We start from the raw sequence: 24,872 nt of genomic DNA on the forward strand, positions 1-24,872 counted from the left end.
CAGGGGGTGCCGTGAACTTGCTGTGGCTGCAATGAGAGATGGAAAGAAATGTTCACTTTTTCGGGAAGGAGAGGGTTCAATAAACTCCTGCCAGAGTGGCAAAAATAATTAAGAGAAGTGGATAAGGATACCCTAATAGAACACGTGCTCCGTTGCCTCCAAGGAATTAGAAAACCTGGGTCCATTAATCTGTTCAGACATCTGGGCACCACTGCCTTGTCTAGGTGGCTCCGCCCTCCCGCCCTTTCTCTCTCTCTCCCCTCCCCTCTTCCCATCCTTGCCTCCGTGTGTCACTTCTACAACTGCTCTGATTATAATTGATCAGGCAGAATCACGGAATCACAGCTCATTTTGTGGTTTTGTTCAGTGGTCCGATATGCAAATAGATTCTGCTAGTTGGACAGATTGTAGTCCCCTCTGTTGGAATTCCGCTCACAGAGGCCTTCCCGCTGTGGACTGCCACTCAGGGACGCGCTGGCTTGCCGAGGATAACGGGGGCGGATGGCTGGAGGTGGCGGGGCACGCGGCGGGCGACGGTGCGGCGCCTGAGCCCCACGTCCGCCCACGCCCCGCCCCTCGGGGGGGCGCCTCGCTCAGCCCCCCACCGCTGGCCTCTCCAGGCCCGCACCTCGCCTGCGCCTTTTGACGTCATGTGGGCAGCAGACTGGTCCGCGTTGCGGCCAAGGGCCCAGCGGGTGCTCACCGGGAGCTCGGTCAGCGCTGAGCGCCCTGCGTCGTGCGCCCGGTTCCTGCGCGCCGCCGCTCCACATCTGGAAGCGTTCAGCGCGTCTGCCTCCAGCGCGCCGGCCGGGCGGCGGGGAGGGCGCGGGCGCGGGCGCGGCGGCGGGCTGGGCTGGAGGCGGTGAGCGCGGCGCTCTCGCGCGCCCGGTGTCTCCCTCTCTCTGCCTCTGCAGAAACAGCTCCTGCCAGAACAGCGCTCCGCGCAGCGCGGCCCTGAGCGGAGCGGCGGCGCCTCTTCCTGCCTCCGAGCCTCCTGAGTTGCTGGAGCTTCTTGACAGAACAGAGCCGACCTGGGGCCTTGGGAGGACTGGCTAGGAGCAGCAGAAACGCTTCAGACCCTGTTAGCCTTCCTGGTCTGGGGGTCCATCGCTGTCCTCGCCCCTCCTCTCCACCTCTTCTCGCGCTGCCTCCTCTTGGTTGATTTTTTCAAACGGTGTAGCCGCCAGAGGTGCGGGGCTAAATTCTTGGAAGGGGCCCGGATGTACTGAGGATGCATTACAATTTCACTCAAGGAGGCAGTAGTGGAAAGGAGCAGTTTTTGGTGTTTGATGCAATAATGGGAATCAGGTAATCATCAGAAAGGAAGAAGAAATACCGCAGCTCCACGGCTTCCTTGAATTTTGCACGAAAGCCGCCTGCCTTGGAGAAGGGATTAATCCAGACCCGCTGGGGGGTGTTTTGACATTTCTTCCTCTTTGTGGCTTCTCCTTTCAAAACAATTTTTGGTCAATGGTTAATGAAAACACGAGGATGTACATCCCAGAGGAAAACCACCAAGGTAAGCCTGGCCCCGCCGGGCAGCCGAGGCCCTAGCGCGGGCTCCCCTGCCCTCCCCGCCCCGCTTCGGCTCGTCGCGGGGCCAGTCCCTGCGGAGTTGCTTGGGGCGCGTCGGCCTCTTGAGACTGGCGGGACTGGGACCCGAACCCTTCGAAGCCCAGCGGAAAATTCCCGCCCCTCCCCCTCCGGTGCCGGCTTCTCCGGCGCATGTGTTTCCTATGAAATTACAGACGAGGGGGAAAAGTTCCCCAAGTGTCTGCTTCGGCCTCGCTTTTTCGCCTTTGCCTGGAAAGCCCAACTGTCTGATCCACCGCACCCGTGGGGAGGGGGACGCCGCTGTCCTCCAGCCGGCCGGGGTCCCTAGCCTCGCTCGGGGCGCGGCTGGGAGCGCGCGCGCGCGCACCGCACAGCAGGCCGGCCCCGCGCTTGGGCCGCCGCCCGGCGCCCCAGTCGCTTCCAGGGGCCCCTGCCCTGGGCAGCGTGCTCTGGGGGTCCGGGGTTGCAGATGCAAGTCTCTGCTCCTCGCTCCCACGCCTCACCTACATCCACCCACCTCTCCACGCCATTGACCCCGAGTGTGCCCACGCCTGGTGTGTTCTTATTTGCACCCACATGTGGGCTTGCACCTGAGGATGTAAGCGGTAAGAATCGGGCGGTGTGTGGGCTTTGCTTTTTCATGTTTTAAGGAAATAATTAAAGGGTGTGCCGAGCTCACGCGGCTCCACACTGTTGACCAGTGTTCTCTAAGCATCTTCATCTTGGGCATCAAGTGTCACCAGCTCCCCCTGTGAGAAGAAACCTAGGCTTTCAGGTAACTATCCACTTCCTGAAAACTTTCTCTCCCGCCCCCCTTATTAACAAGTTATTATTTTGGGGGGCGTCGCTCAGCAATTAAGGTCATGATGGAGTTTAGGGGGGTGGTCTTGCTGGAGTGTGGCAGCCTCCAGCTCCATCTCTGGCTGTTCTCCATGGCTTTCTCTGTCTCTGGGTGTAGTTGCTCTCTTTTCTCTCCCAGTTTCCCTGTTTACACTCTTCTTTCAATCTCTTTCTCCTGAAAACCTGTCGCTGTTGGTCCTGTTACTTACTGGGGTACTTAAAGTGATCCTCTTCGCACCAGCCTGGGGTAGGGGCTGTCTCCATGTTTCTTTTTTCTGCCTCCTCCCTTCCTTTGCTCCCATTTCCACCATTTGGGGACAGTGTCCCTACCCTTTAAAGCCAGACTGCCAGGCACCCTACCTGCCTGGTCTCCAGCCATCATCCATCCTGAAACTGGAGCTTGGTTGGCAGTGAGGGATTTTGGCTTCTTGGTAGAGAGAATTTTGTCAAGGGTCATGGGTTCTAGGGTGAGCCAGGGCTTTGGGGTCACGAAGGCAGCTTCTGTCCCTCGGTTTCTCTATCCCATGCCCCAACCCCCACCTATTCTCCTGTGCCCTTCTTAGCTGGTGGAGTAGTGGATGGATTAGGAGGGAGGGAATCAGACACAAAGGAAAGGGTGATATTTTTGAAGAGTAGGGATGGATTTCTCCCCTCCAAGTTCTCAGCTCAGTTTAAGCAGCCTTGAAGAGGAGAGTTCAGTAGTATTGTCCTTACTCTACTAATAATGGCAGTATATTGTGGTAATAATTATTTATTCACCTAATGATAACCTTAAATAGTTCACAAGTTCACCTCTTAGTACAGGATAAACCCCTTCTTAGCCATTTTCCTTTCTTTCTTTTGCCCTCTTTCCCCCCAGCATTCCCCTCCTTACACATAAATGTAGGGAGCAGACATTAAAAGTAGGAGCTGACCCTGGAGAGGTTTTTGCGGAAGATGGAGGGAAAAGGAGGGAGTAAGCGGGACCGAGAGCTCTGCCTTTCCAGCAACATGCCAACGAACACTATGGCAACCTGAATTCCAGTTCTCTCCCTAGAAGCTGCAGTGATTATATAATTCACAGGAGCGGGTTTGCCTCCATTCCTGGATGCGGTTCTCAGGTGAAGGAGCACCAGGATCACTGTCTTCCTCCATTTCCCACCCCCTTTCCCTGCCTCGTTGGCATTGCCCAGGTGTTTTGGGGGGAGATGAGGAGGAGGGTGATGAAGGTGGGGAGAGGCAGACCTGAAAGAGCATAAATATTTACAAGGAAGGGGTTGCTGTGACTTAATAACCAAAGGGGCAATGAAACATAATTGGGGGTTAGAGTTTCAGGAGAGAGAGGAGAAGCCAAGTGATTATCTCAGAGCAGTGATGGTGACGAACCAGAGTGGAGAACCGAGAAAGTTCCTGACAGGCTGGAAGGCACTGGGATCAGCCTTTCTCCAGCTTCTCTCTTTTCTCCTCTCTCTGTCCCTGTCTGTCTGTCTGTCTGTCTGTCTGTCTGTCTCTCTCTCTCTCTCTCTCTCTCTCTCTCTCTCTGTGTCTCTCTGTTCAGAGTCCAGGTATGGAGGTGGTGGTCAGCTCACTGGAACAGCCTGAAAGTTCCCTGAAGGACTGCCTTCTGGCCGTGGGTTTCAGCTGGAAATGGCTCCTCGCCTTACCTCTAGTGCCCTATCTGCTCTGGTTCCACTGTAGCCTTCACTTTTCTGGGCTGATTTTCCATTTCGGTCTTCAGCTAGCAAACAAGTTTCTTAATTAGTCAACCATTTAACAAATAAAATATCGGTATGTCTCCTATCTGCTGGAGACCAAGGCAGAGGGGAGAAACATGTTCTGGCAGTGGAAGACACACTGTGTTTTCTTTTTAACTAATCGATACAGCAGAATAATCACCATCATAATAAAGGAACAGTAATGGTCAGAGTTAATTCTCTATAAATGGTCAAAGGACAGTGCTGGGTTGAAGAAAGCATGACATTAGCTTCTCTTTCTCTGGATCCTGCATGGAGGAAACTGGAGAAAAAGGGCTATTGAGGTTAAAAAGATTGTTCCTAGTATTGCTCCCTTTTTATCAGAATACTACATAATAGGTTATATTACAAGAATCAACTATTCATTATTTCCATGGAACACATGCTAACTATTTAAGTGTGTGCTTGCATACATACACACCACACACAGGGAATAGGGCAAAGCTATTTTAAGTAGATTACACAGGAGCCTAATGCACTTTGGGGATCCAAAGTGCATCCCCACTTTATATATATATATATATATATATGTATTGCAGAGAGGAACACTGGCAATGCAGTCTCCTAAGACTGTTTGGACATTTATACCTCATATTAAGTGGGTAATTGTTCTCTACAGGTAGATACTGCTCTGCAGGGATAGTACTCTGCCAGTGAAATGATGAGCCATTAGCCCCTGGAGTCATCTCTCAGTCTTGGTGATGACTTAGGACTCTTCCTTCAGTTTTCTCTTTGACTTGAAATTGCCTGAGGTGGGTCCTTCTGTGTATAAGGTCTAGACTGAAGGAGTCTAAGGAGCACAACGAATGGGGATTTCGAGGCCCTGGCAATCTTTTATCCCTACTTCCTAGTACAGACTCTGGCTCATTCTAGGCCTTAATATATGACTGAATGAATGCTTGCCTGCCTGAACCACTGAATGCGGACCCAGCAATACCTAAAGGGGCTGTAGTTTCTGCCTCTCCCAGTAGGTGGTGCTCCAGGGCTTAGGAGTCAGGACAGGGGCACTCCTGTTGGGTTTGGTGAGGAAAGATGTCGGATGGAGGGTTTGGAGAGTATTTCCTGTGTGCTGTGCCATTTTCATCACACCCACACTTGCCCCATGCAGAGAACCCGAAAGACCAGTGTGTGTCCCCATGCCACCACACACACACCCCAGTATGACTGAGTCCCCTGGTAACTTCACCACCCTCTGGCAATGGAAACCCACTTTGGATTTCTCCCACTCTATTGCACCCTCTTACTTCAGACTTCGTTTTACCTGTAGCATAGACAGAATCCTACAGAGCCTTGAAGGAGCCTTTTGGGCGATTAGGTGAACTTCTTATGGCTGTATATTAATTTTCTCTCTGATTTCCCATGAATGGTTTAACTAGAGGGTCGGGTGGAGCATGAGGCAACCTAAAATTTGGGGTCTGGAAACCCTAATCTATAGGGTTACAGAGCTTGTCAGCTCAAAGACAAGGAATCGTTTTCTTACTTTATTAAGGAAAAAAACCAAAAACAACTGGGTACACTTCACAGCTGATTTCTGTTTATGAGTCTGGCTGGTCTCCTGCTGGGTAATGGCAGAAAAGCTCCCGAGACCTAGGTTAGGAAGTAACTGAGTATTGTTCTCATTTTCAGTGATGTTTTCCAACTCCTGGTGTTTTCTTTTCTATCCCTTTCTTCACTTGGCTTGCTTAGTTGTTGTGGCAAGATCCATGAGGTCTGAGAAACTCTTGCCACCGTTTTAAGAGAGGGTGAGGGAGTGGCCAACAGCGCTTTCTTCCTTTTACAGTAATTCTTCCTGCCTGGTGTTGCAGCTGTTTGTTACAGGGTAGTTACAGGTCAGCCAGGGTCTTTCCAACTGTTCTTTCTGGGACTTGGAAATTGGTGCTCAGCATTCAAAATCAGGGGACAATTTTACTTTCTAATGTGGACTAAGGAAAGCTGATAGATTGTTTGGGAAACACCTGGAGACTTCACAATGAGACTAATTAGCAAAATGATCACACTGCTTTAGTCTGTTTCTAGAGTCCATCCTCACTGTTGTGTAAGTAAATGATGGGCACTGTGGAGGAGAACAGAAGACTGACAAAACAATGCATGGGAATTGTTTTGCAAAATATCAGGTGCTAAATATTTAGCAACATGAGTGTTAAACATTCTGATAATGAAACAACACTCCAAGCCATGACTGTCATTATTAAAATAATTTAGTAAACACCTGTTTACATATACCTCAAGGTTAGGTTACTGTATTAAAAAAAAAGTGACAAGATCCCTCTGGGAAAATGAAATGCCTTTCAACTGCTGTTTGAAAGCCAGATGCGTAGACTTGAATGAAACCCATCAGAAAAAGCAAAATGGAGGGCCGTAGTAATTAATGTGATTGTTTGAACCTCAAACTCAGGAGCTGTAGAAGAGGTCTTCTGTGTCTTAATTCGCAGGTGGGGTGCTTATTTGTTCAAGACCAGGCTCACTGGCCTGTCACATTTCAGCAGACTTCTTTGCTCTTTCCTGCTAGGCTTGAGGAGCACTTGGAGGCAGCTGCTTGTGACAAGAAGGGAACTGGAGTGGAGCTTCAGGCTCCCAGGAGCCTTGGGGCCCCAGAGCCTTGCTGCAGTTCTAGGCTCTGTGGACCGTGGGGGTGGGCGCCCAGAAGGCCTCCTGAGAAGTAGATCTGTGAAATGGCTAGGAGTTCAGGGAGCAGGGCTGGTGGGAGACTGAGGAACATAGGAGGAGACCCAGCTGTTGGGGATCTGTGGGTAATTTGGGGAACTCAGTTACTACAATACTTGTGGAACTAAATTAAATTTAAATGGGGATTGAAGGGACATAAGGGGATCAGTTTGGGCCTGGAGCTCAGGAGTCAAACAGAGGTTGAAAATGGCACCTTACTTCCCCAGAGACTAGAGGAACTAAAGGAACAGTTAATCTGGCTTTGAACAGGGGATGAGGAAAGAGAGGGTTAACTGGCAAGAAGCCAAAATCTCTCAGCCCTCTCCTTCCCTGAACCCCACCACACTCTGCTCTCCATAACGTGTTGTTCACTTTAAAATGATCTCCTCATGTGTGTGTGTTCTCGCGCGCGAGGGAGGGAGGGGCAGTTCTAGACTTGTGTACTTTGAGGGGTTTGTCAAACAGACATAGAATAAATGTAATGGCTCTTTGAGAATTTACTTTCTAGTATAGGAACATCTTATAGGTAAAAGGAACCATTAGGACAAACTCTGTTTCCAGTTGAGAAAACAGAGGCTCCTAAAGAGTCAGTTCACTCAGGCAGGGATGTGGCAAAAAAGTTCTTCCGTCTCTTTTCCCAGCTGCTTTCTCTTGACCACACTTGGTGTGTATTAAACCCTCTAACAGAGAGCATTGCTTAGTGGAAAGGTTTAAAAATAATTTTTTATACTACAGAGTAAATGTTCATACATGTTCATAAGGAACTTCAGCAAAATTCAGATCACTATTTTGTCTGCAAATGGATATGCCTCCAAGACTTTTTTATTTGCTCTCTTCTTTCCTGCCCCAATCTAGGCTTATTTCAGCCCCTTAGGGAGAGTGGGGTGATGAGAGGCCAGACTGTGCTGTAGGACTTCCTTTGACAAGCTGTGGGGCATTCTTTGTGGACCGTCCAGCTTTGCTGTTGGCCAGGGCACGGATACACAAATTAACTGCAGGGTAGAAACCGTGTGGACATTTAGGTCGCAGCTGGCCAGAGGACAGGCTGCTATGAATTGTACCTGAGTTGGAAGAACAAAGGCTTCTCCTTGCTTCCTGTTCAGGGCTAGTCTCCTAGGACACTTACCTCTTCCTGGGGGACATTGAAATAAGGACTGGTGGCTTAAATTCAACACATGGAAGGGACTTCATGTGACATTCCCATCTTCCTTGAAATGTTCATTGGCTGACTTGTTGATATTCTCACATATCATCATCCAGAAACTGGGGGGCCTTTGAGGCTGATCTGGTCTCTAGCTTAAGACAGAGGCCTGAGCCAGGCTCTGCTTACAGATCTGGCCTTTGAGATCCCTGGAGGAAGCCACCATTTCAGAACATAGTTTTGCGATAATTTCATGAAATATTCAAGCTGCCAATTTGCCAACAGGGGTTTCTGTTTCTTTCCATAAACTCGCTATACTTGGCGCTGCCCGCTTGAACCTAGCTAAAAGGAAAATAAAATAATTGTCTCTCGTCCTTTAGAGAACCAAGCCAAAATCCAGACAGTAAATGAATGTTCTTCCCTGTATTGCCTGGGGGCAGAAATGTTGACTAGATTACTCAATTAAGCTCTATTTATTTTGTAACCATTGTGTCAAGTTCAGATACACACACACACACAGATACATACATGCACATTTCCTTCCAAAATAACCCATGTCTGGCTAAAACCTTTCAAAGATGCTAGTTAGCAAAAGTAAAAAAGAAAAGAAAGAAATAAATAAGGCTACAGCTTGCAAAATGACTGAACCTATTCTTTGACGTGATCTCTTTCTCTGAGAGTTCAGAAGGAATCAGGTCTCACCATTTTAATCCATGAAATGGAGATAACAGTCCTCAGCTAGTCAGATTCACAGGGCAGCTGTGAGGCTCTGAATGGGATAATGAATGTGTATCACTGTGCAAATATCAGCTACTGTTATAAGAGAGCAGAGCACCGGGAGTTGGAGGAAGCAGCACCCTGAAACAACTTTCAAAGCGTTTCAAACAACTGTACGTGTTACTGGATGGCTGACATTAAAAATTTCAAGGATGGAAATGTCAAACAAAGAGGAACAGAATCTGAGGTGCTCATCTGGCTGATAAAAGAATAATCAAAAAGGAAGTAAAAAATCAGTCAAGAGAGTCCTGGTATTTTGGTTTTCTTGACAACTGTCAGCCATCCTGAGGCCAGTGGGGTCCCAGGACAGTGGGACCACTCAGACTGCAGGGTGTCCTTAGGCCCAGCAGCGGTGCACTGCCACGCCCCCGTCTCTCCACAGCTGCCACCCAGGCTCCCAGCCTTCAGCCTCAGGTCCCAAGCCAAACCGGTCAGACGGCCTGAATATCTGGAAAGAGGGCCATTGAGAGTGGGAAGGGCACCACCTGGCCAGGAAAACAAACTACTCACTTTCCAACTTCAATTCCCAAACCTAAACACAGCCCCTCCATACAGAAGGACAGACTGCCTGGGAAATAAAACTTTGCTTTTGAAGCTAAACTAATTTTTTTAATATAACAGAAGATCTGGAGGTTTGTAGATAAAAGAAGGAAACAGTTCCATATAGCATTTTGAGATACTTATCAAAATAGTAAGGGACTCTTAATTTCATACCTTAAGTGACGGATTAGCCTTTAGTTCCCTAAGGCAAAAATAATCTTGTCATCAAAAAGTGGCCTGGGGATCTTGCACTGAAGTGTGTGTCTTGCTCCCCACATCAATCCCCTCCCCCTTCTAGCCTCTGGTTCTGTGATCTGTGAAGCCATTGTTTTCATTTTTATTATAAAAAATAGACTATATTGAAGAATAATATCTACCTTTTTATATTTCTAGCATGAGGCAGGAGTAATAACTACCATTTATTGAATGCCTGGTGCCTCCAGCAATGTTCTTGGTGCTTCACGCACTTAGTATCATGTCATCCTTAAAAATATGTTTTCAGGTGTGGAAACTGAGGACCAAAGACCTTAAGTAATGTGGCCTGACAACATTGGAACTGGAAATAATCCAGGTCTTTTAGACTTTCAAAGTACATGTTCTTTCTGTTCTCCATGAGTGGAAAAGAAAGAGGAACCCACTATCCATCCACTTTGGAAAAGGCTACCTTGAGTTAGCCTCATAAACTCTTGCTTGGGTCTGCTTTGGGGAAACTCTGGTGCTGGCATCTGCTGGTCATGTGCAGTGGATAGAGAGCTGAACGCTTGTTCTTCCTAGGTGGCTGCTGTGTGGTCACTCTCTATGCCTCTCCTTGCAGTCCCATTCCCTAGCTACTCTCTCATTCTCATGGGTTCTGTCTGGGCCCTCTTTGGTTCTTCAGATCCCCCTGTGGACCTTTATGGAAGACGAAGATCAGTGAGCCTGGGCTTTGAGATGACACTTCATGGCATGTCCTTGCTTCACCCTCCATTCTTGTAGTGTCTTCTCAGAAATTTCCTCTTGGAAAATAAATACTGTCCCTCCTCAGGCAAGATTCTGATGAATTCAGAGGACCGTCCTTGCAAGCTGAGTTCCCTGGACTTTATGCCTTATTTATTTAGTTAATTATTTTTAAATAACTTCTCTAGAGATATAATTCACATACCATAAAATTCACCCTCTAAAGTGTACAGGTCAGTGTTTTTTAGTATTTTTACAGAGCTGTGAAAAATCACCACTACTGTCTAATTCCTGCACATTTTCATCACCCCCTAAAGAAACCTTGTACTCACTGGCAGTCACTCTTCATTCACCCCTCCCTCCAGCCCCTGAAAACTGCAAATTTGCTTTCTGTTTCTGTGGGTTTTCATGCATTGTTGACAGTGATAATAACTCTACAGTTGCACCCCTGTAGTCTACACCCTCGTGTAGCCTAACTGTTGGCAGCACGGTTCACGCACCTCAGATGTAGGTATGTTGTGACAGTCTGCGTGATGAATGATAGAGTTGAAAGGAAGTATATGAGATTATTTAGGGACCTGGGTGTCATTGTAAGTGAGATTAAATTCTTTCAGTTTCATGAATGTGATTTCATGATTTATTTCTTTTAACTATCTCAGTAAAGCTAAGTTTCTAAGTCATATATATCTACTGATAGTTAGAGATGTGAATTATAACAATTAAACATTTTTTTATTGTGGTAAAAGATATATATATATACATACACATATATATGCATATATATAAAACAAAATTTGTCATTTTTATCATTCTTAATTATATACAATTCAGTGGCATTAATTACATTCACAATGTTGGACAATTATCTCTACCATCTATTTACAAAGTCTTTTCATTACTCCAAACAGAAATTCTGTAACCATTGAGCAATAACTCCTCACTCCTCCCTCTTTCCGGCGTCTGGTACCTCTAACTGGCTTTCTGTCTCTGTGAATTTTCCTATTCTAGATATTTCATAGAAGTAGCATCACAGAATATTTGTCCTTTGTGTCTGGCTTATTTCACTGAACATAATGTTTTCAATGGCCATTCCTTTTCATGGCTGAATAATATTCTCTTGCAAGTATAGACCACATTTTGTTTATCTATTCATCGATTGATGGACACTTGGGTTGTTTCACCCTTTACCTGTTGTGAACAATGCTGTCGTAAACATGAGCATACAAATATCTGTTTGCATCCTTGTTTTCAATTCTTTTAGGTATATACCTACGAGTGGAATTGCTGGGGCTGAATTATGACTTTTTAGTTTAAGAGTGCATTTCCTTGTGTGGCTCCCCAAGTTTGAATCCTGCGTAGACAAGAACATAGTATTAGGAAGTTTCATCATGTTGGTAATGAGCATGTAGTATTTTCTTTGGGCTCCCAGGTCCTAGATCAGAAATTTGACTTTAATTAGGTGTTGAACAATTTAGCAGCTGCCTTTTGTTGAGGAGTGACTGATGCTGCCTCTGTTCCAAAAATAATGAAGTTCTCTAGATTCAGTTCAGTATTCACCTCTGCCAACTGGGCTTTGTAACTTGACAGGAAATGGGTGTTTGACAGGACAAAGCTATTTAGTCTGTCTCTGTCTCTCCATCTGCCTGTCTGACTAGTCCCGGGGCACCCCTGCCTATGGACAGAGGCATCCAGTCGGAATTCATCAGGACCCTGGGGGAGGTGAGCTCCCTGTCATGCTGTTAGGCCGAGTCTTCCTCAGTGGCTTCTGTGTCTGGGCTGGTGGAGGGTTACATGGCCTGGTTGGTGAGGGGTCTCTTTCTCCCAGCTTTGGAGTTGCCTGGAGGCAAGCCCAGGACCCTTCCCTGTCCCTCACACATTTAAAATGTAGAAAGGGAGGAAAAAGTATGGAAACAAAAAGAAGCACTCAGTGGAGAGAATCAGGAAAAGAGAGGGGAGAGGAAGATAGAAGAGTGGATGAATAAGGCAGAATTATAACCCTTGGAGGGGTTTGTGACTTGGGAAGGCCCTTTCCAATTTTGGGATGGCAATTTTGTTTTTTTGTAATTCTTTTACCTAAAAGTAATAACATCAACTTACATTTTGACAGTTCTAAAATATCTTTTAAATTCTTTCACGCCTACTGTTTCATCTGTTCTTTAAAAGAAATTCATTGAAGTAGTGGGACAAGTTTTATTATTCCTGTTTGTTCAGATGAAAGAACCTGGACTTACAGAATCTGAACAACTTCCTGGTTAGGGATGGAAAAAATAGAAACTAGTCAGATTTTTTTTTTGAGTGAATATTGTACATTTGACTTTATGTTTACCCTTGTGTGTTTACATATGTTATTTCATTTATTCCTTAAAGGTACCCTGTTAAAATTCTACAGCTTTTTGGTGACAGAATAGGCTAGAATCCCCCCATGTCTTGACTCTTGATCCATATTCTTTTTGTAGTCTGAATATATCATCTGTTAGGGCACTGTGTCCTAACTTATGCACAGATCTTAAAACCTCATATCTGCTGAACCTACATGATACTGTACATCTTTTCACCCCATACTCAGCTCTCTTCTTGGTGGGTTCACCTGGGGCATGAATGTGTGTGTGTGTTTGTGTTTCCTTCTCAGATTAGCAGAGCTCAGTATGTTAAGACAGAAATGCAGGCCATGCACTTTGAAGGCTGATATGCTTAGTTTAATATAACTATTGGTAAATTCCTCCATTGTCAGCTCTGCCTTCACATCCCTCTCTGGTCCTGCTTACAGGGGTATCTGGGCCACTGCCCAGAGCCGAAATGTTGCACAGTGTTTCTCCAAGGTCAAAGCCCCTATTGCCATGTCTGGCTGCCCAAGACATCCTGGGGAACTGACTCCATATCCTAGGGGATTACAGTGACTCAGACCTCATGTTTGGACTGCAGTGGATAGGATCTTGTGGCTCTGTTTTTCAATTATTTGAAAGGCAAAAATTTTGACCTATGCCCAGCTGTCTAAAAGACCACGAGAAAAGAAGTCTTTTCCCAGGATAAATTGACTGTGAAATGTCTCTGAAAATGGGGTATCTCGTGCCAGTTGTGATGAAATAGTCCTAATTTTTTTTCCCTCCCAGAATTGAGATTTTTAGTCATTCACAAAAAGTTACTGTGCATCTGCTGTATGTAAGGCAGTTTGCTCATAGGATCTTATCGGAGGTAAAGATGAAAGGCCCACAGCTTTAAAGGAGGGTGATATAGTCATAAGAAATAAGTGGAGAAAGTATATATGAAGGTGGTAACATAGCTGAACCTTGAAGGATGGATAGAAATAGGGTAGTGTGGAAGGGTGGACATTCCCAACACAAAGAATGGTATAGTCAATGATATGTTGACAGGCATATGCATTGAATTTTAAAGGAATAGTGAGTTGCATTTCATTAGAGCACAGGTTATGCATGGGGGAGATATGGGAGAGAAGGCTGGAATGGCAGGAAAGGGTAACATTTAGAGAGTCCTTTCATTGGGCTGAAGAATTTGCATCCCGTTTGGTAGGCAGTGGAAAGCCATTTGAAGTGTGTGAGGGACTGATGTGATCAGGGCGGCTCTTCCAGAAGGCTGGTTAGGTGGCAGGGTGGAAGATGAGGTGGAGGTGTTAAGACTGTGGGTAGAGGGACAGTTCCGAGGCTTTTGTCATAGTCCAGGCAAGAGAGGAAAGAAATGATTTTTCTTAAAAAAAGCAAGAGGGCAAGGGAGCCCTTTGCTTCTATCTAGATGGGAAGGGTAGAGGGTGGATTTGGAGGGCAAATGGAAGATACTCAGTGTACATGCCAGATTAGAGTTTTTTGTTTTTGTTTTTAAAGATGATATTTGAAGCTGCGGAAATGGATGAAAGGAAATGATGAAGAGGCTGAATACAGAGCACTTAAATGACAGGAAGGGGATAAAATAGAGGAGGCAGAGCCAGAGTGGTGAGGGAGGTGGGTGGAGAGCCTCGCTACTGCAGGGTCACAGAGGGTGGGGGAGCGGCTGCTGAGGTCACTGTTGAATGGAGTAGTGGATAGGGGAGATAGGAAGTGAGTAAACCCCTGCTAGATTTGACGATTTGGGTGTCATTAGTAGACTCCAAGGGTGGTTCAGAATGATTGTTGTGCAGTCAGCACAATGCTGAGGCATGGCATCAAATGGGCTGGGGGGCACATATGGACTATCTTTCAAGAATTTTGACTGTGAACGAGAAAAGAGGGGATGGATTTGTTGGCACAGGAGAGATTGGAAATGGTAGAGGGAGGGGGCTGTTGGTGAGGCAGATTGAAAAGGTGGCAGTAGGCAGTGGGGCCACGGACAGGAATAAAAGGTTTAACCTCAGTTGAGGAGGTGGAATTCTGTCTTCAGAAACAGACAAGTGATAGCAGAGGATGAAAAAATACAGAGTGGTATTTGGCAGGTAGAGCTTTAAAAGGAGATATTCGGGGTCTCATAGAGGGGAGTACTGGGTCCTGAGAGACGTGAGGGCAGCTAGAGTGGAGTTGGGTTTGAAAAGACAGAAAGAGGTAAGAGTCAGGAGAAAACACAAGGGACATCCCAAAGAAATCCCTGATGGTTTCCAAGTCTGAGAGAGAACATATGGTACATATGTTCTGAGGTCAGGAGGCATGAGTTAGGGACCAGCAATGATTGGCATTCCTAGAGAAACACCCTCCAGAAATGATGTTGGCAAAGTGAGATGGGTACAAATTAGGCCAAGGGGGTAAAGGGCTCTAGTTGTATAAGGACACAAGTGGAGCTTGAGGTCACTGGTGGGAATGGATGTCCCAGGACATGGAATTTTAATAGGAGTTGGTAGTGTGACTCCTCTAACCTGCCTCTGTTCACATGGATTATTCATCAGAATAGCTGGTTGGCCCCTTGAGGTCTGGGTGGTTGTACAGAGGGGTGGGTGGACTTTCTCTGGGGAGCATGAGAACAAGAAGAAGGTGGCGAGCAGGTGGTGAGGTTGATGGAAGCATTAGGAGGGTTGATACCGGGTGGTAGAATAGGATGCATGTGTGTGTGGAAAGATAGGTATATGGAGACAAACTTTATTGGCCCCTGAGTTTTCTGGGTACTGACACCAAAGCAGAGAGCCTGTGATCCATAGATCTGAGGTTGTGTCCAAGACATGGATGGAAGGAGCAGGTGATGTCAAGGCTAGTGTAGAGGTGGATGTCAATCATCAGTCTGTCACAGACCATCTTGGCATCATGGACAAGGAGCTTGCACTGCTGGCGCCAGTCATGGCTCAAGAGTAGAGAGGAGTGTTCTGGGCATGTCAGATCAGAAACGCCAGCCATGGGTGGTTCTCAGGGGATGACTTGCCTCCATGTCGTTCCCACCCCTAACTCCCCACACCCCCATCCACACCTGTCAATCTTCCCCACCTAAGATACTGGCTCTCTGGAGAACTTGTTAGCCTTGTGGACTTTTAAGCCTTGTGCTTTTATACCCTTATAGTTATATCAGATTATCATATATCTGAGAACATAATCCTTTATTATTTGTTCTTTATCCCATTCCCTCTTACAATCCCACGACAGAAATGTTCCCAACTACTGGAAAATCTCTGGTTGGATCCCATTTGAACTTTGCAGTACTTGGATTTACCTGTAATCAAGACAAATATGAATGTTTAGTGAAACATTCATATGTGAATTTTCAGTGCCAAGGTCAACAATACTCTTTGAATACCATGGGAATATGTTCTGCTGGATGGCATTGAATTTATTGTTGGTCCAGGAAGGAGTTAATGACCAGGAGGCATCCCCAGACTCTGCTCCAGTCCTTGTCACACGTGCAGTGTGAGTGGACTGGAGGGCCTTTCCTAGAGGCAGCAGGGTGGCAGTGGCTGCAGAGGCCTGGTGTCTTGGAGGCAGGGAGGCCTGGCTCCTGCACTTTCACTCTGGTTCTTTGCACTGGCCATCGCGGTGAAATACATGGTAAACAGTCTAGTGGCCTGAAGTCCTGCTTCTTTCGTCCAGCTCCCTGTGCCCATCCCCCAGCTCTTCCACTTCAGATAGACCTGACCCTAGGGTGGGAGAACCTTGTGGGGTGGGGGTGACTTTCCCTGGAAGCACACTTTATCTGCCTTTCCCATCTAGGGAAGTAGTACCAGTTGCCTGTTGCCTGTCCGGGAACAGTGTGTTAAGACAGTCTCTGGAGACAATCATGACCAGCCCTGTGACCACCTTTTCACCCTGTTTAGCCTACTTGGAGAGAACCTACTTGCAGAGTTTGCCTTTATTCTGGTGAACCCCAAGGGCAGTGCTGACCCCAGACCTATTTGTTGCTGGATCTGGGCAGCAGAAAGCTGTGGGCTTTTCCCTTTTTCTTACTTCAGTGAAACTTGGGCAGAATGCACTGTTTCCCTCCAAGTGCATTCATTGTGGAATGAGTTTGGTCTGCATGGACAGGTTTGCTCAATGCCAACTGCTGTCCCTCCCCAGACAGTTGGTCCCAGGCATTTCTATAGTGTTTGATTTTAATTAATGAAGAAGAAGATGAGAAAATCCCAAAGAAAAAAATGACTAGGAGAAAAATGTTCTTGGGTTGGGTGAGGCAATGGAATGGCCTGGTGTCTCTGAGAAGTAGGCACAGCTCTTCTTGAGACATCCACAGGTGTCACAGTGTGTAGTCACATGCAGACACACTTGGTCCATGGACAGACACAGGTCATTACTTCCTGCATGGATACATGTAGGTCATGGTTTGTTTGGAATGGAGAGGATACAATGGCCATAAAGGCTACTTACGTTGTGCTTTTCAGGCTCAGAATGAAATCAACTAAAACTCAAAACCAAAGACTCTCAGGGAAAGATTTCTCTAACCCTTGTGGGCCAGTGCACGTGTGTGTGTCTGAGAGAGAGATGCAGCAGAGAGGAGGAGGCAGCAGTGCACCTTATTTGAAACCCTGAAAGATGGCATGTGTCACAGGAGTAGCCATATCTGGGCACAGGGAGACCTGTGCTTAGGTGGGCCTCTGCCTTTTGCTTTGGCATTTTGATGGTATCTTTTACTTTCTGCATATCTGGGGATCTGCTGCCCTCCGTCTCCCAATTAAGAATCTGTTTATTCTTTCAACTCTATTATAAATGACTATTACTTGAATATTGCAAAGGGATAAATTGAGATACAGCAGGAGAAAGCTTTGTGTCTAGTCCTTTACATGTTGTCAGTTGCATGGGGAAATTGCAGTATAGGCTCAAATGCTTAGAGTATTTCTGAGCTGAGTTTTATCTGAGAAAGAACGTCTTGGGGGTAGGGCAGCAAGAGTGTAAAACAACCCTGCTGCATGACTTCAGAGAGTACCAGAGCAAAAGGCTTTTAGAGGCATGGGGATGTGAAACTATTGAGAAGGGGTATTGAATTGGGGTGCTTTATCTTATATGCAGCAGATGTGACTAAGAAGACACATCTCCACCAAGGAAGTCTTTGTGAGGAAGCTTTATTGCATCTTTCATTCTTTTCCTTCCTTCTATTTTTGTTTTTAAGATTTATTTGGTGCTTTCATTTGTTTAGGATGGTTTCTCTTCATTCTACCCCAGTCTCTAAAGATGCTCCCCTTGGTGGCCAGTCCATTTGGCTTGGGAGGAAGTTGGGGGAGGCACACTGTTCCTTAGCCCACCCCTTACGACATCCAGGATGCCTGTGTTTCTTGTCTTCTTTTTGTATAGGCTGGGTGGGGTGGTGGAGGGAGCGTGAAGGACCAGTTGGCTACCGGTTAGTGCCTCTGTTGTCTGAGGGATACTTGTTTGTTCTTAGGTTTGGGGCTTCAGCTGGAATTCTGAGACAAGAAAAGTCCCAATCAGCATCTGGTGCCCCACATTTTCTTATTTCTTCCTTGGGCAGGTGGGTAGATGTTTGAGACCCGTTTTTTACTAGGGATCAGTTGTTCCAGGTTCTCAACTTTAGGCTGGGGCCTCAGTTCAACCCTTTGGCTTTGAAGGGTCCCCTAGCTCTGTCTCCTGTTCTGTGCGGAGCCTGGAACCAACTACCTGTGCCCCAGAGCCATCACAGCTGATAGTACCTCAGGTCGTTACTCAGCTTTAAGTTCTCACTTCCTTCTTCCCAGGGCTGAGAATTCATTCTTTTACGCTCAGCTCATATTGTTCAGTGTTTCTGTGCATCATAAAAAGAATGAACTCCTCATTTCTTGGTGGTCTGAGCTTGGCCTGCTGTGTTGCCAGAATGGAAAGTTACATCTGTACTGTATAGACCACTAGTAATTCTTCCCTGTCCATCACAGGGATGTCTGAGGACACATAAGGTCACTGATGTGGACATGCTTTGAAAGTATTGATATGTTTATGAGGTCAGGATTATTATAGATACACCTCTGTCTGGTTTGTTAAACCATTCTCCTTTGAACTGGTCATTTAGCAAATCTCTATGTATAAGGGGAGACTCTCAGAACCAATGTGACATGATGATATCCAGCTGTTTACCTCCTTTAACTATCACCTCCCATTTATGGCACCTGATGGGTTCTAGTCTGGTTTTCAGGATTTACTCATTTAGAGTATTTTAAACTTTCAGAATGTTAAGAAGTATAACATTCTGAAAGGCTTAAGAGGTATATATTAGATATTTATTAAGAAGGCTTAAGAAGCATATATTAGATATTTATTAAAAATATATTAAGTACATTAGGTATCTGCTAGGTAAATTATGTATATTAAGTGTACGCCAACCAGGTATTATATCAGGCTGACTTATTCTGCTTTCTTCACTTAGGGAATCAAAGGCAAGACAGACTGTCAATTGTCAATCAATCAGTCAATGTTAAGTGGGTGCTTACTGTGAGTGTGGCACTGTATAGCTACTTGGCAGAGGGCATAAACAAACACAACCGATTTTTGACAGCTGTGTATTAAGTACTAGATACCAGACAGACACAGTGCTAGACACATTGATAAATAAAACAGATACAGTGCTAGATACACGGATAAAACAGACAGGCATCAGCCCTCCTGGAGCTTACAATGGAGCCACTGGCTGGGCTGCATTCAAATTTCTCAGTGGTGGTAACATGGTACATTGTTACAACCACACTTGTTTGAGAAGTGAATGAATTCTGCAGACTCTGGAAGTCTTACTCGGTTTGTTATGGAGCTGGTACCCTGATCCCGAAAAGAAACAAAGAACCTAGTTCAGGAGTTGAGCCGCTTTGGGGATAGATAAGGGAGTCAAACAAGGTGTGAAAGATGTTGTTGTGGGTTTGAGTTGCCATCTCTCTGTCACTGAGGCACATCTCTGATTGTCATCTCCCCTTTCTTATACCCTCCTCCCCCCCATTGCTGGGGAGCCCTCTCATCTCACCCTCAGGGACCCAAGGCCCTTTGCTTTTACCTCTCCATCCCTCTGTGAAGGCACGTGTACAGATAAAAGGCTCAGATCCCGGACAGAGCCATGTAGCCCTGTCCCTGCTCATCCTGGCAGTCTTGGCCATGCCTTGAGTGGGCACTGTGTCCCTGGAGGACAACTCACTGAGTGAGTGGGAGGACAGTGGTTCTTCTGGGAGGACCTGGATCCTGCTCAGAGGGAGGCTGGAATCAACTATGTACATTTTTGTATAAATTCATTTTATCTCCTCTCAAGTATTCATATATTCAGTCTTTTGTCTAATTGTGAAATGGAAGGCTTGGTCTTTTTTTCCAGGAATTCCAGTCATCAGCAAATAAGTTCAGGAGGAATTAGTAAGACTAAAATAATTCTACACTTGACTTTCCTAACTTCGCGGTTTCAAATTAAATCAGGCAAAAGATACATCTGTTAACTGATGATCATTGGTACCGGTTCAATGCCAAGAGGAATGCCCAATTTGGGAAACTATTCAGTGCAAACAATTGTGATACGGCATGGATGTTGGAACAGCATGGCTAGTGAACAGCTCAGTAGTGTTGCAGCTCAATTATGAAGCAGCTTTGCTGTGAAAAAGTATTGTGGTAAGGTGGCTCTGGGGTAAGGCCCCTCTCCTGCTCTGGCCTGGGAAGCACAATCTTAAATCTTTGGTGGAAAGGGAAATTGTGCTCCTAGAGTCAGTGGGGAGATGACTTATATAGATAGAAGTCCCCACCCCTAGTCCTCAATTGGTTGGTCCTTATGTATATGAGGACTCCAGATTCTTGCAGTTTGATTGGTCCAGAAGACACTGTCCTGATTGGTCAGAATGGAGCTTCTCTGATTGGTTGATGAAGATGCTGATGGAGATAAAGCTGCACAGATCTGGTAGGACAGGGAACACCTCAGCTCTGTTGGTTGAAATACAATTTCAGGAACTCCTTTGTTAGGGCTGGCTCAGATGGCAGTAATACAGTGTGGGCAGGCAGTTCTGTGTAGAAGGCAGTCATCAGTTCAGTGTAGGCTTCTCCCTGAAGTGTGGTTTGCACGAGAGGCCCCTGTGTAGAAATGGCTGCTGCTAGGCTCTGTTTTTAAAATTGGAGCCCAGTTAGGCACCAGGAGCCCTTCTTAGTAGGTATCTTTTTTCTCAGGGTCCACACACATTAGATGACAGATAGGTTTTAGGTCCTATGCTGATTTGGGACTGGTTATGGGCTGCCTGGAGTGCTGCATGCTGGAAGGATTCTGAACTGTTACCTAAACTCAGGGGTAAGAGTGAAGTGATTGGTTACTGATGTCTGCCACAGACAGGATGGAGATAAGGTATGTAGCTATTATTTTGGCTATTTTGGCTATTTCTGGTAAAGATGGACAGGTGCTTAATGTTGTCTTTCATACAACCTGCTGATTCAAGCAGTCTGTCAAACAAATAGCCAGTTTAGTGAAAAAATCATTTCAAATGTGCATTTGGTATAATGTAGAAACAAAAAAGAAAAAAGTGACTATTTTATAAATTCTGTTTTTTACTTTTTATTCAGTTAGGTTAGTAAATCATGGACATATTTTTAAAGGTGACTTAAATCGAGAGCTTCTATATTTCTGGTCTAACTTTCCTGAAGGAGTCAATAGATAGTACTTTATACAATAGTTTCATTACACTGTCTTTCTAAATATTTTACAATACATTTCATACTTGTTATCTCATTTTATTCTCATAGGAATCCTGTAAAAGATTTGTTTCTAGTGCATGGAGGGGGAAACTGATGCTCAAGATGATCTGACATGCCAAAGGTAGTTATGAGCAGGTGAGGGATTGACCCTGATGCCTGGCCTTCCTCTTTTTCTTTTACCATGAACTTAATGTGACTCCTCTGGGGTCTCCAGGAAGTTTTCATCCAATTAATTATTGTTGATATAATCTCTCAGGAGCAAGAAGCTGTATTTTGGCACAGCTACTCAAAATAGCATCTTTGCCCTGCTTGAGAAGTTGTCTTTTCAGCATTAGGGTGATGAATTAGACCCCACTGCTTTGATAAAATACTTCGGGGTTTATAGGATGGAAAATTTTGTTTGGAAATGAAAATAGCCCATAGTCATTCGTACTTAGAAGTTGTCAGCTGATGCTGTCTGAGTCACCCCTCACCATCTCCTGGCACCCACGGGGGGCCTCCCTGAGGTTTACCTAGAGTGGTCTGAGTTTGGCCATATTTGGCTTTCTAGAGCTTGTTGGCTCTGGAAGTGCCTTTCAACCTGCCAACACCCAAGTGGAGACCCAGATCAGCATGCATTTAAATGGCCACGCTGTGGAGAGAGCTCAAGTGGAGACATCCAAGGGCTGTGGGGCCATTTACGGAACATAAAGCAGCTCTCCGAGCATGAGTGTCTTAATGCATTCCTTCAGTCATGAACAGTTTAGTGTCTTGACAGCCAGCATCTTCTCACCCCGACACTTCCTAGCCCAGACCTCCATCTGGATTTGTTTCTATAATCAGGCATTTGATGATTTCAAGAGATGGTAAGGACACCTTTCTGAAGACTAATAAGCTATTGAATATCCGGCCCTTCCCCCTGGAGTGTTTGTGCTCAGTGGGCGCAGACAGACTCTCTCTGTCCTCTTTCATTGCTCCCAGTGGATGCTCTGCTAAGTGTATCACAGTCACTATCTCATTTAATCCTCACCTCCAATTTGTGAAGTAGGGACTACTATTAGCCCCATTTTACAGGAAAGAAAACTGAGGTTCAAAGAGCTTAAGTAATTTGTCTAAAACCACACATACTAGTAAGTGGTAGAGTTGGAATTTGAACTTAGCCTGTTTTCTGAGTGCTTGCTCTTAAAAATCCCTACTGTGATTATATTGTTTCTCTTCTAATTTAGATAGTTTGCTGTTGGACTTTTGAGATTTTTCTTGGTAGCTTAAATAGCAGCCCATATGCTGGCAGAACAGGCCCGTGGACCTGCTCAGACTTCCTCTGGCAGGAGGGAGGTTTGGGTTCAGAATGTGTGTTGTCATGGGGTCAGTGTGATGACCTCAGATTCAGACCAGTGGCAGCCAGGGTCCAGAGTCTTGGTTTGCGTTCTGCTCTGGGTTTGTCCTGGGATTGGACGTGCCAGGGCTTGTGTCTGGCAGGGAATCTGTTTTGATATAAACAGGGGTTGACATATTTAGAAATAATCTCTAAGGACTGTTATATGTGTTTATCTGCATGCTCAGAGATAAAAGTCGGGGAGGTGGGTCAGTAAGAAAATGCTTGGATTGACATCCAGTTGACACAATGGCTTTTTTCCCAGGGATACATGGCAGCCTGATACATTGGGCCTATTTTAGAGTCTTTCTTTATCAGTTTGGAATTGTCACTATCTGCACTGCAGTAAAGCAAGACTAGCCTGGGTCTGCCTTTCTCGACTTGAAAAACCATCATCACACAGGCTTGCCTTAGTTTTTAGTTTTTTTCCAAACATGCTCACATGTCACGGGACTCTATTTTCTCTCCCTAACCCACCTGCAGATGTAGCCTTCTGATTCACTGTCTTATTTAGGGCAGAAACTTGCAGAGCAATGTCAAGAGGGGATGTTTTCACTTTGGATATTACACATACTTGATGTTCTTGCTTTGAATGTGTTCCAAGAGGATAGAATAAATAAAGGAGTTCTGCACACAGCTATGCAGAAGCAGCATGGCTCATGTGTAGTCTTCTGCTTTTGGGGGTAAATCACATTTCTTTTCTTTCTCTATTGCCCTCCCCTCCTTCTGCCTCCACCCCCCGTCAGTCCTTTTTGCATGTTTTCCTTCCTTCCTTCCACTATATATAGATCTTTACATTAGAGTAATTGATGCACATTTTACATATGGTGAGGTTCACCCTTTTACGTGTACAGTCACGTAACACACATAGTCAGGATATAAATTGTTTCTAAAGTTCTCTCATGTCCCGTTTATTCAATACTCTCTCCATCCAAGGGCTGTGGCAACCACTGATCTGATTTCTGCCCTTTATATTTTGCATTTTCCAGAATGAATAAATGATAAAGGAAATCATATAGTGCACAGCTGAAGTGGGTGGCAGGCTAGATTTGGCACATGGGCGAAAGTTTGCAATCCCTCTTTTAAGGGATCAGCTAGAAACTTACTCTTCTAGTTTAGGTAGCATTTAACCATGAGAAATAAAAAGATACATCCATGTAAGGACGCATACAAGAACATACATAGTAGCCTGGTTCCTAACAGCCCCAAACTGGAAATCACCCAAATGTTCTTCAGTCGTGAATGGGGAAACACTGTAGAACGTCCACAGACTGGAACACCACTCAGTAATGAGGAACAGAAGGACTAATTTACTCAACAACATGGATATGCCTCTAAACCTTCCACTATATTTTTAATTCACTAGACAAAACACTTTTCCAAGAGTGGGAAAGGGCAACAGAGGTTACAGCTCTAGCACTATATATTTTGCAGTTGTAAAATTATTTGCCTCTGGCTTTTCTTCCAAGTTTGATTCGCATTTATTCCAGAGTCAAACACACTGGTATTGGTACCATTGCTGATTTCTATAAGATGATTCAATTAGGGGTTAGAAGATGGCAGCGAGATAGGTGGGAGCAGAGCCCACTTCCCCTCGACACCAGTGAAACACCTAGCTGATCTGAGGAACAGAGCGAACAGCCAACGGTATTCCAGCATATATGAAGATCGGAGACCAAAGATAGAGGACATTGAAAGATCAGGCAGTAAGAAGAGTGCTTAAGGACAATAAGGTCCCTTGGACCAGCGCGGGGACCAGGGCAGCTGAAGCCCTGGCCGGGGCGCAGGGTCTGCTGTGGGATTCTTGGGAGAGAGCCAGGCGAGGCTGTGTGAGAGGCCAGGTGCTTGTTTGTACCAGGGGGGCTTAAATAGGAGGAATTTTTTGAAAAGAAAAAGAGAAAATAGAGGCACGCAGCAGCTGTTTAGAGAACTCTCCGCAGCAGCCGAGGCCTCTGGTGCCCCTCCCCCCTCAGCCCCTGGACTGTGGCCGTAGGATAAGCAGCACCAGCACACACCTGGAGCCCTGTTGGCGCGCACCCAGATCAGCGAACTGGGCGCCCACATGTGAAACCCCAGGTGGGCATGCACACCGATCAGTGGCCTGGGCACCCACAACTGAAACCCTGGGTGGGTGCGCACCCTGATTAGCAGCCCGGCTGCCCGAGTGCACAGGCCCAAAGCCAGGGAAAAGTGTGCATCCAGATCAGCGACCTGGCCGACTGGGCACACAGACCAAAAGCGCCTGGGTTGGTGCGTACCCCAATCAGTGGCCTGGGTCCCACACCGGATACCCCAGGTGGGCATGCACCTCGATC

At 45.9% G+C, this 24,872-nt stretch overlaps 1 protein-coding gene across 12 annotated transcripts in view; it reads left to right on the forward strand.

Moving 5' to 3' along the window:
- Positions 1 to 825: 825 nt before the first annotated feature.
- CACNA1C (calcium voltage-gated channel subunit alpha1 C) overlaps positions 826 to 24,872 on the forward strand; it is a 628,485-nt gene continuing 604,438 nt past the window's right edge. For all 12 annotated transcript variants that reach the window (XM_053920870.2, XM_053920869.2, XM_053920860.2 and 9 more), the window contains exon 1: positions 826 to 1,519. In XM_053920870.2, the coding sequence (XP_053776845.1) occupies positions 1,471 to 1,519 (49 nt within the window). In that variant the 5' untranslated portion in view covers positions 826 to 1,470. The remainder of the gene's footprint in view (positions 1,520 to 24,872) is intronic.

Source organism: Desmodus rotundus, chromosome 3 (genome assembly GCF_022682495.2).
Source record: "Desmodus rotundus isolate HL8 chromosome 3, HLdesRot8A.1, whole genome shotgun sequence".
NCBI lineage: Eukaryota > Metazoa > Chordata > Mammalia > Chiroptera > Phyllostomidae > Desmodus > Desmodus rotundus.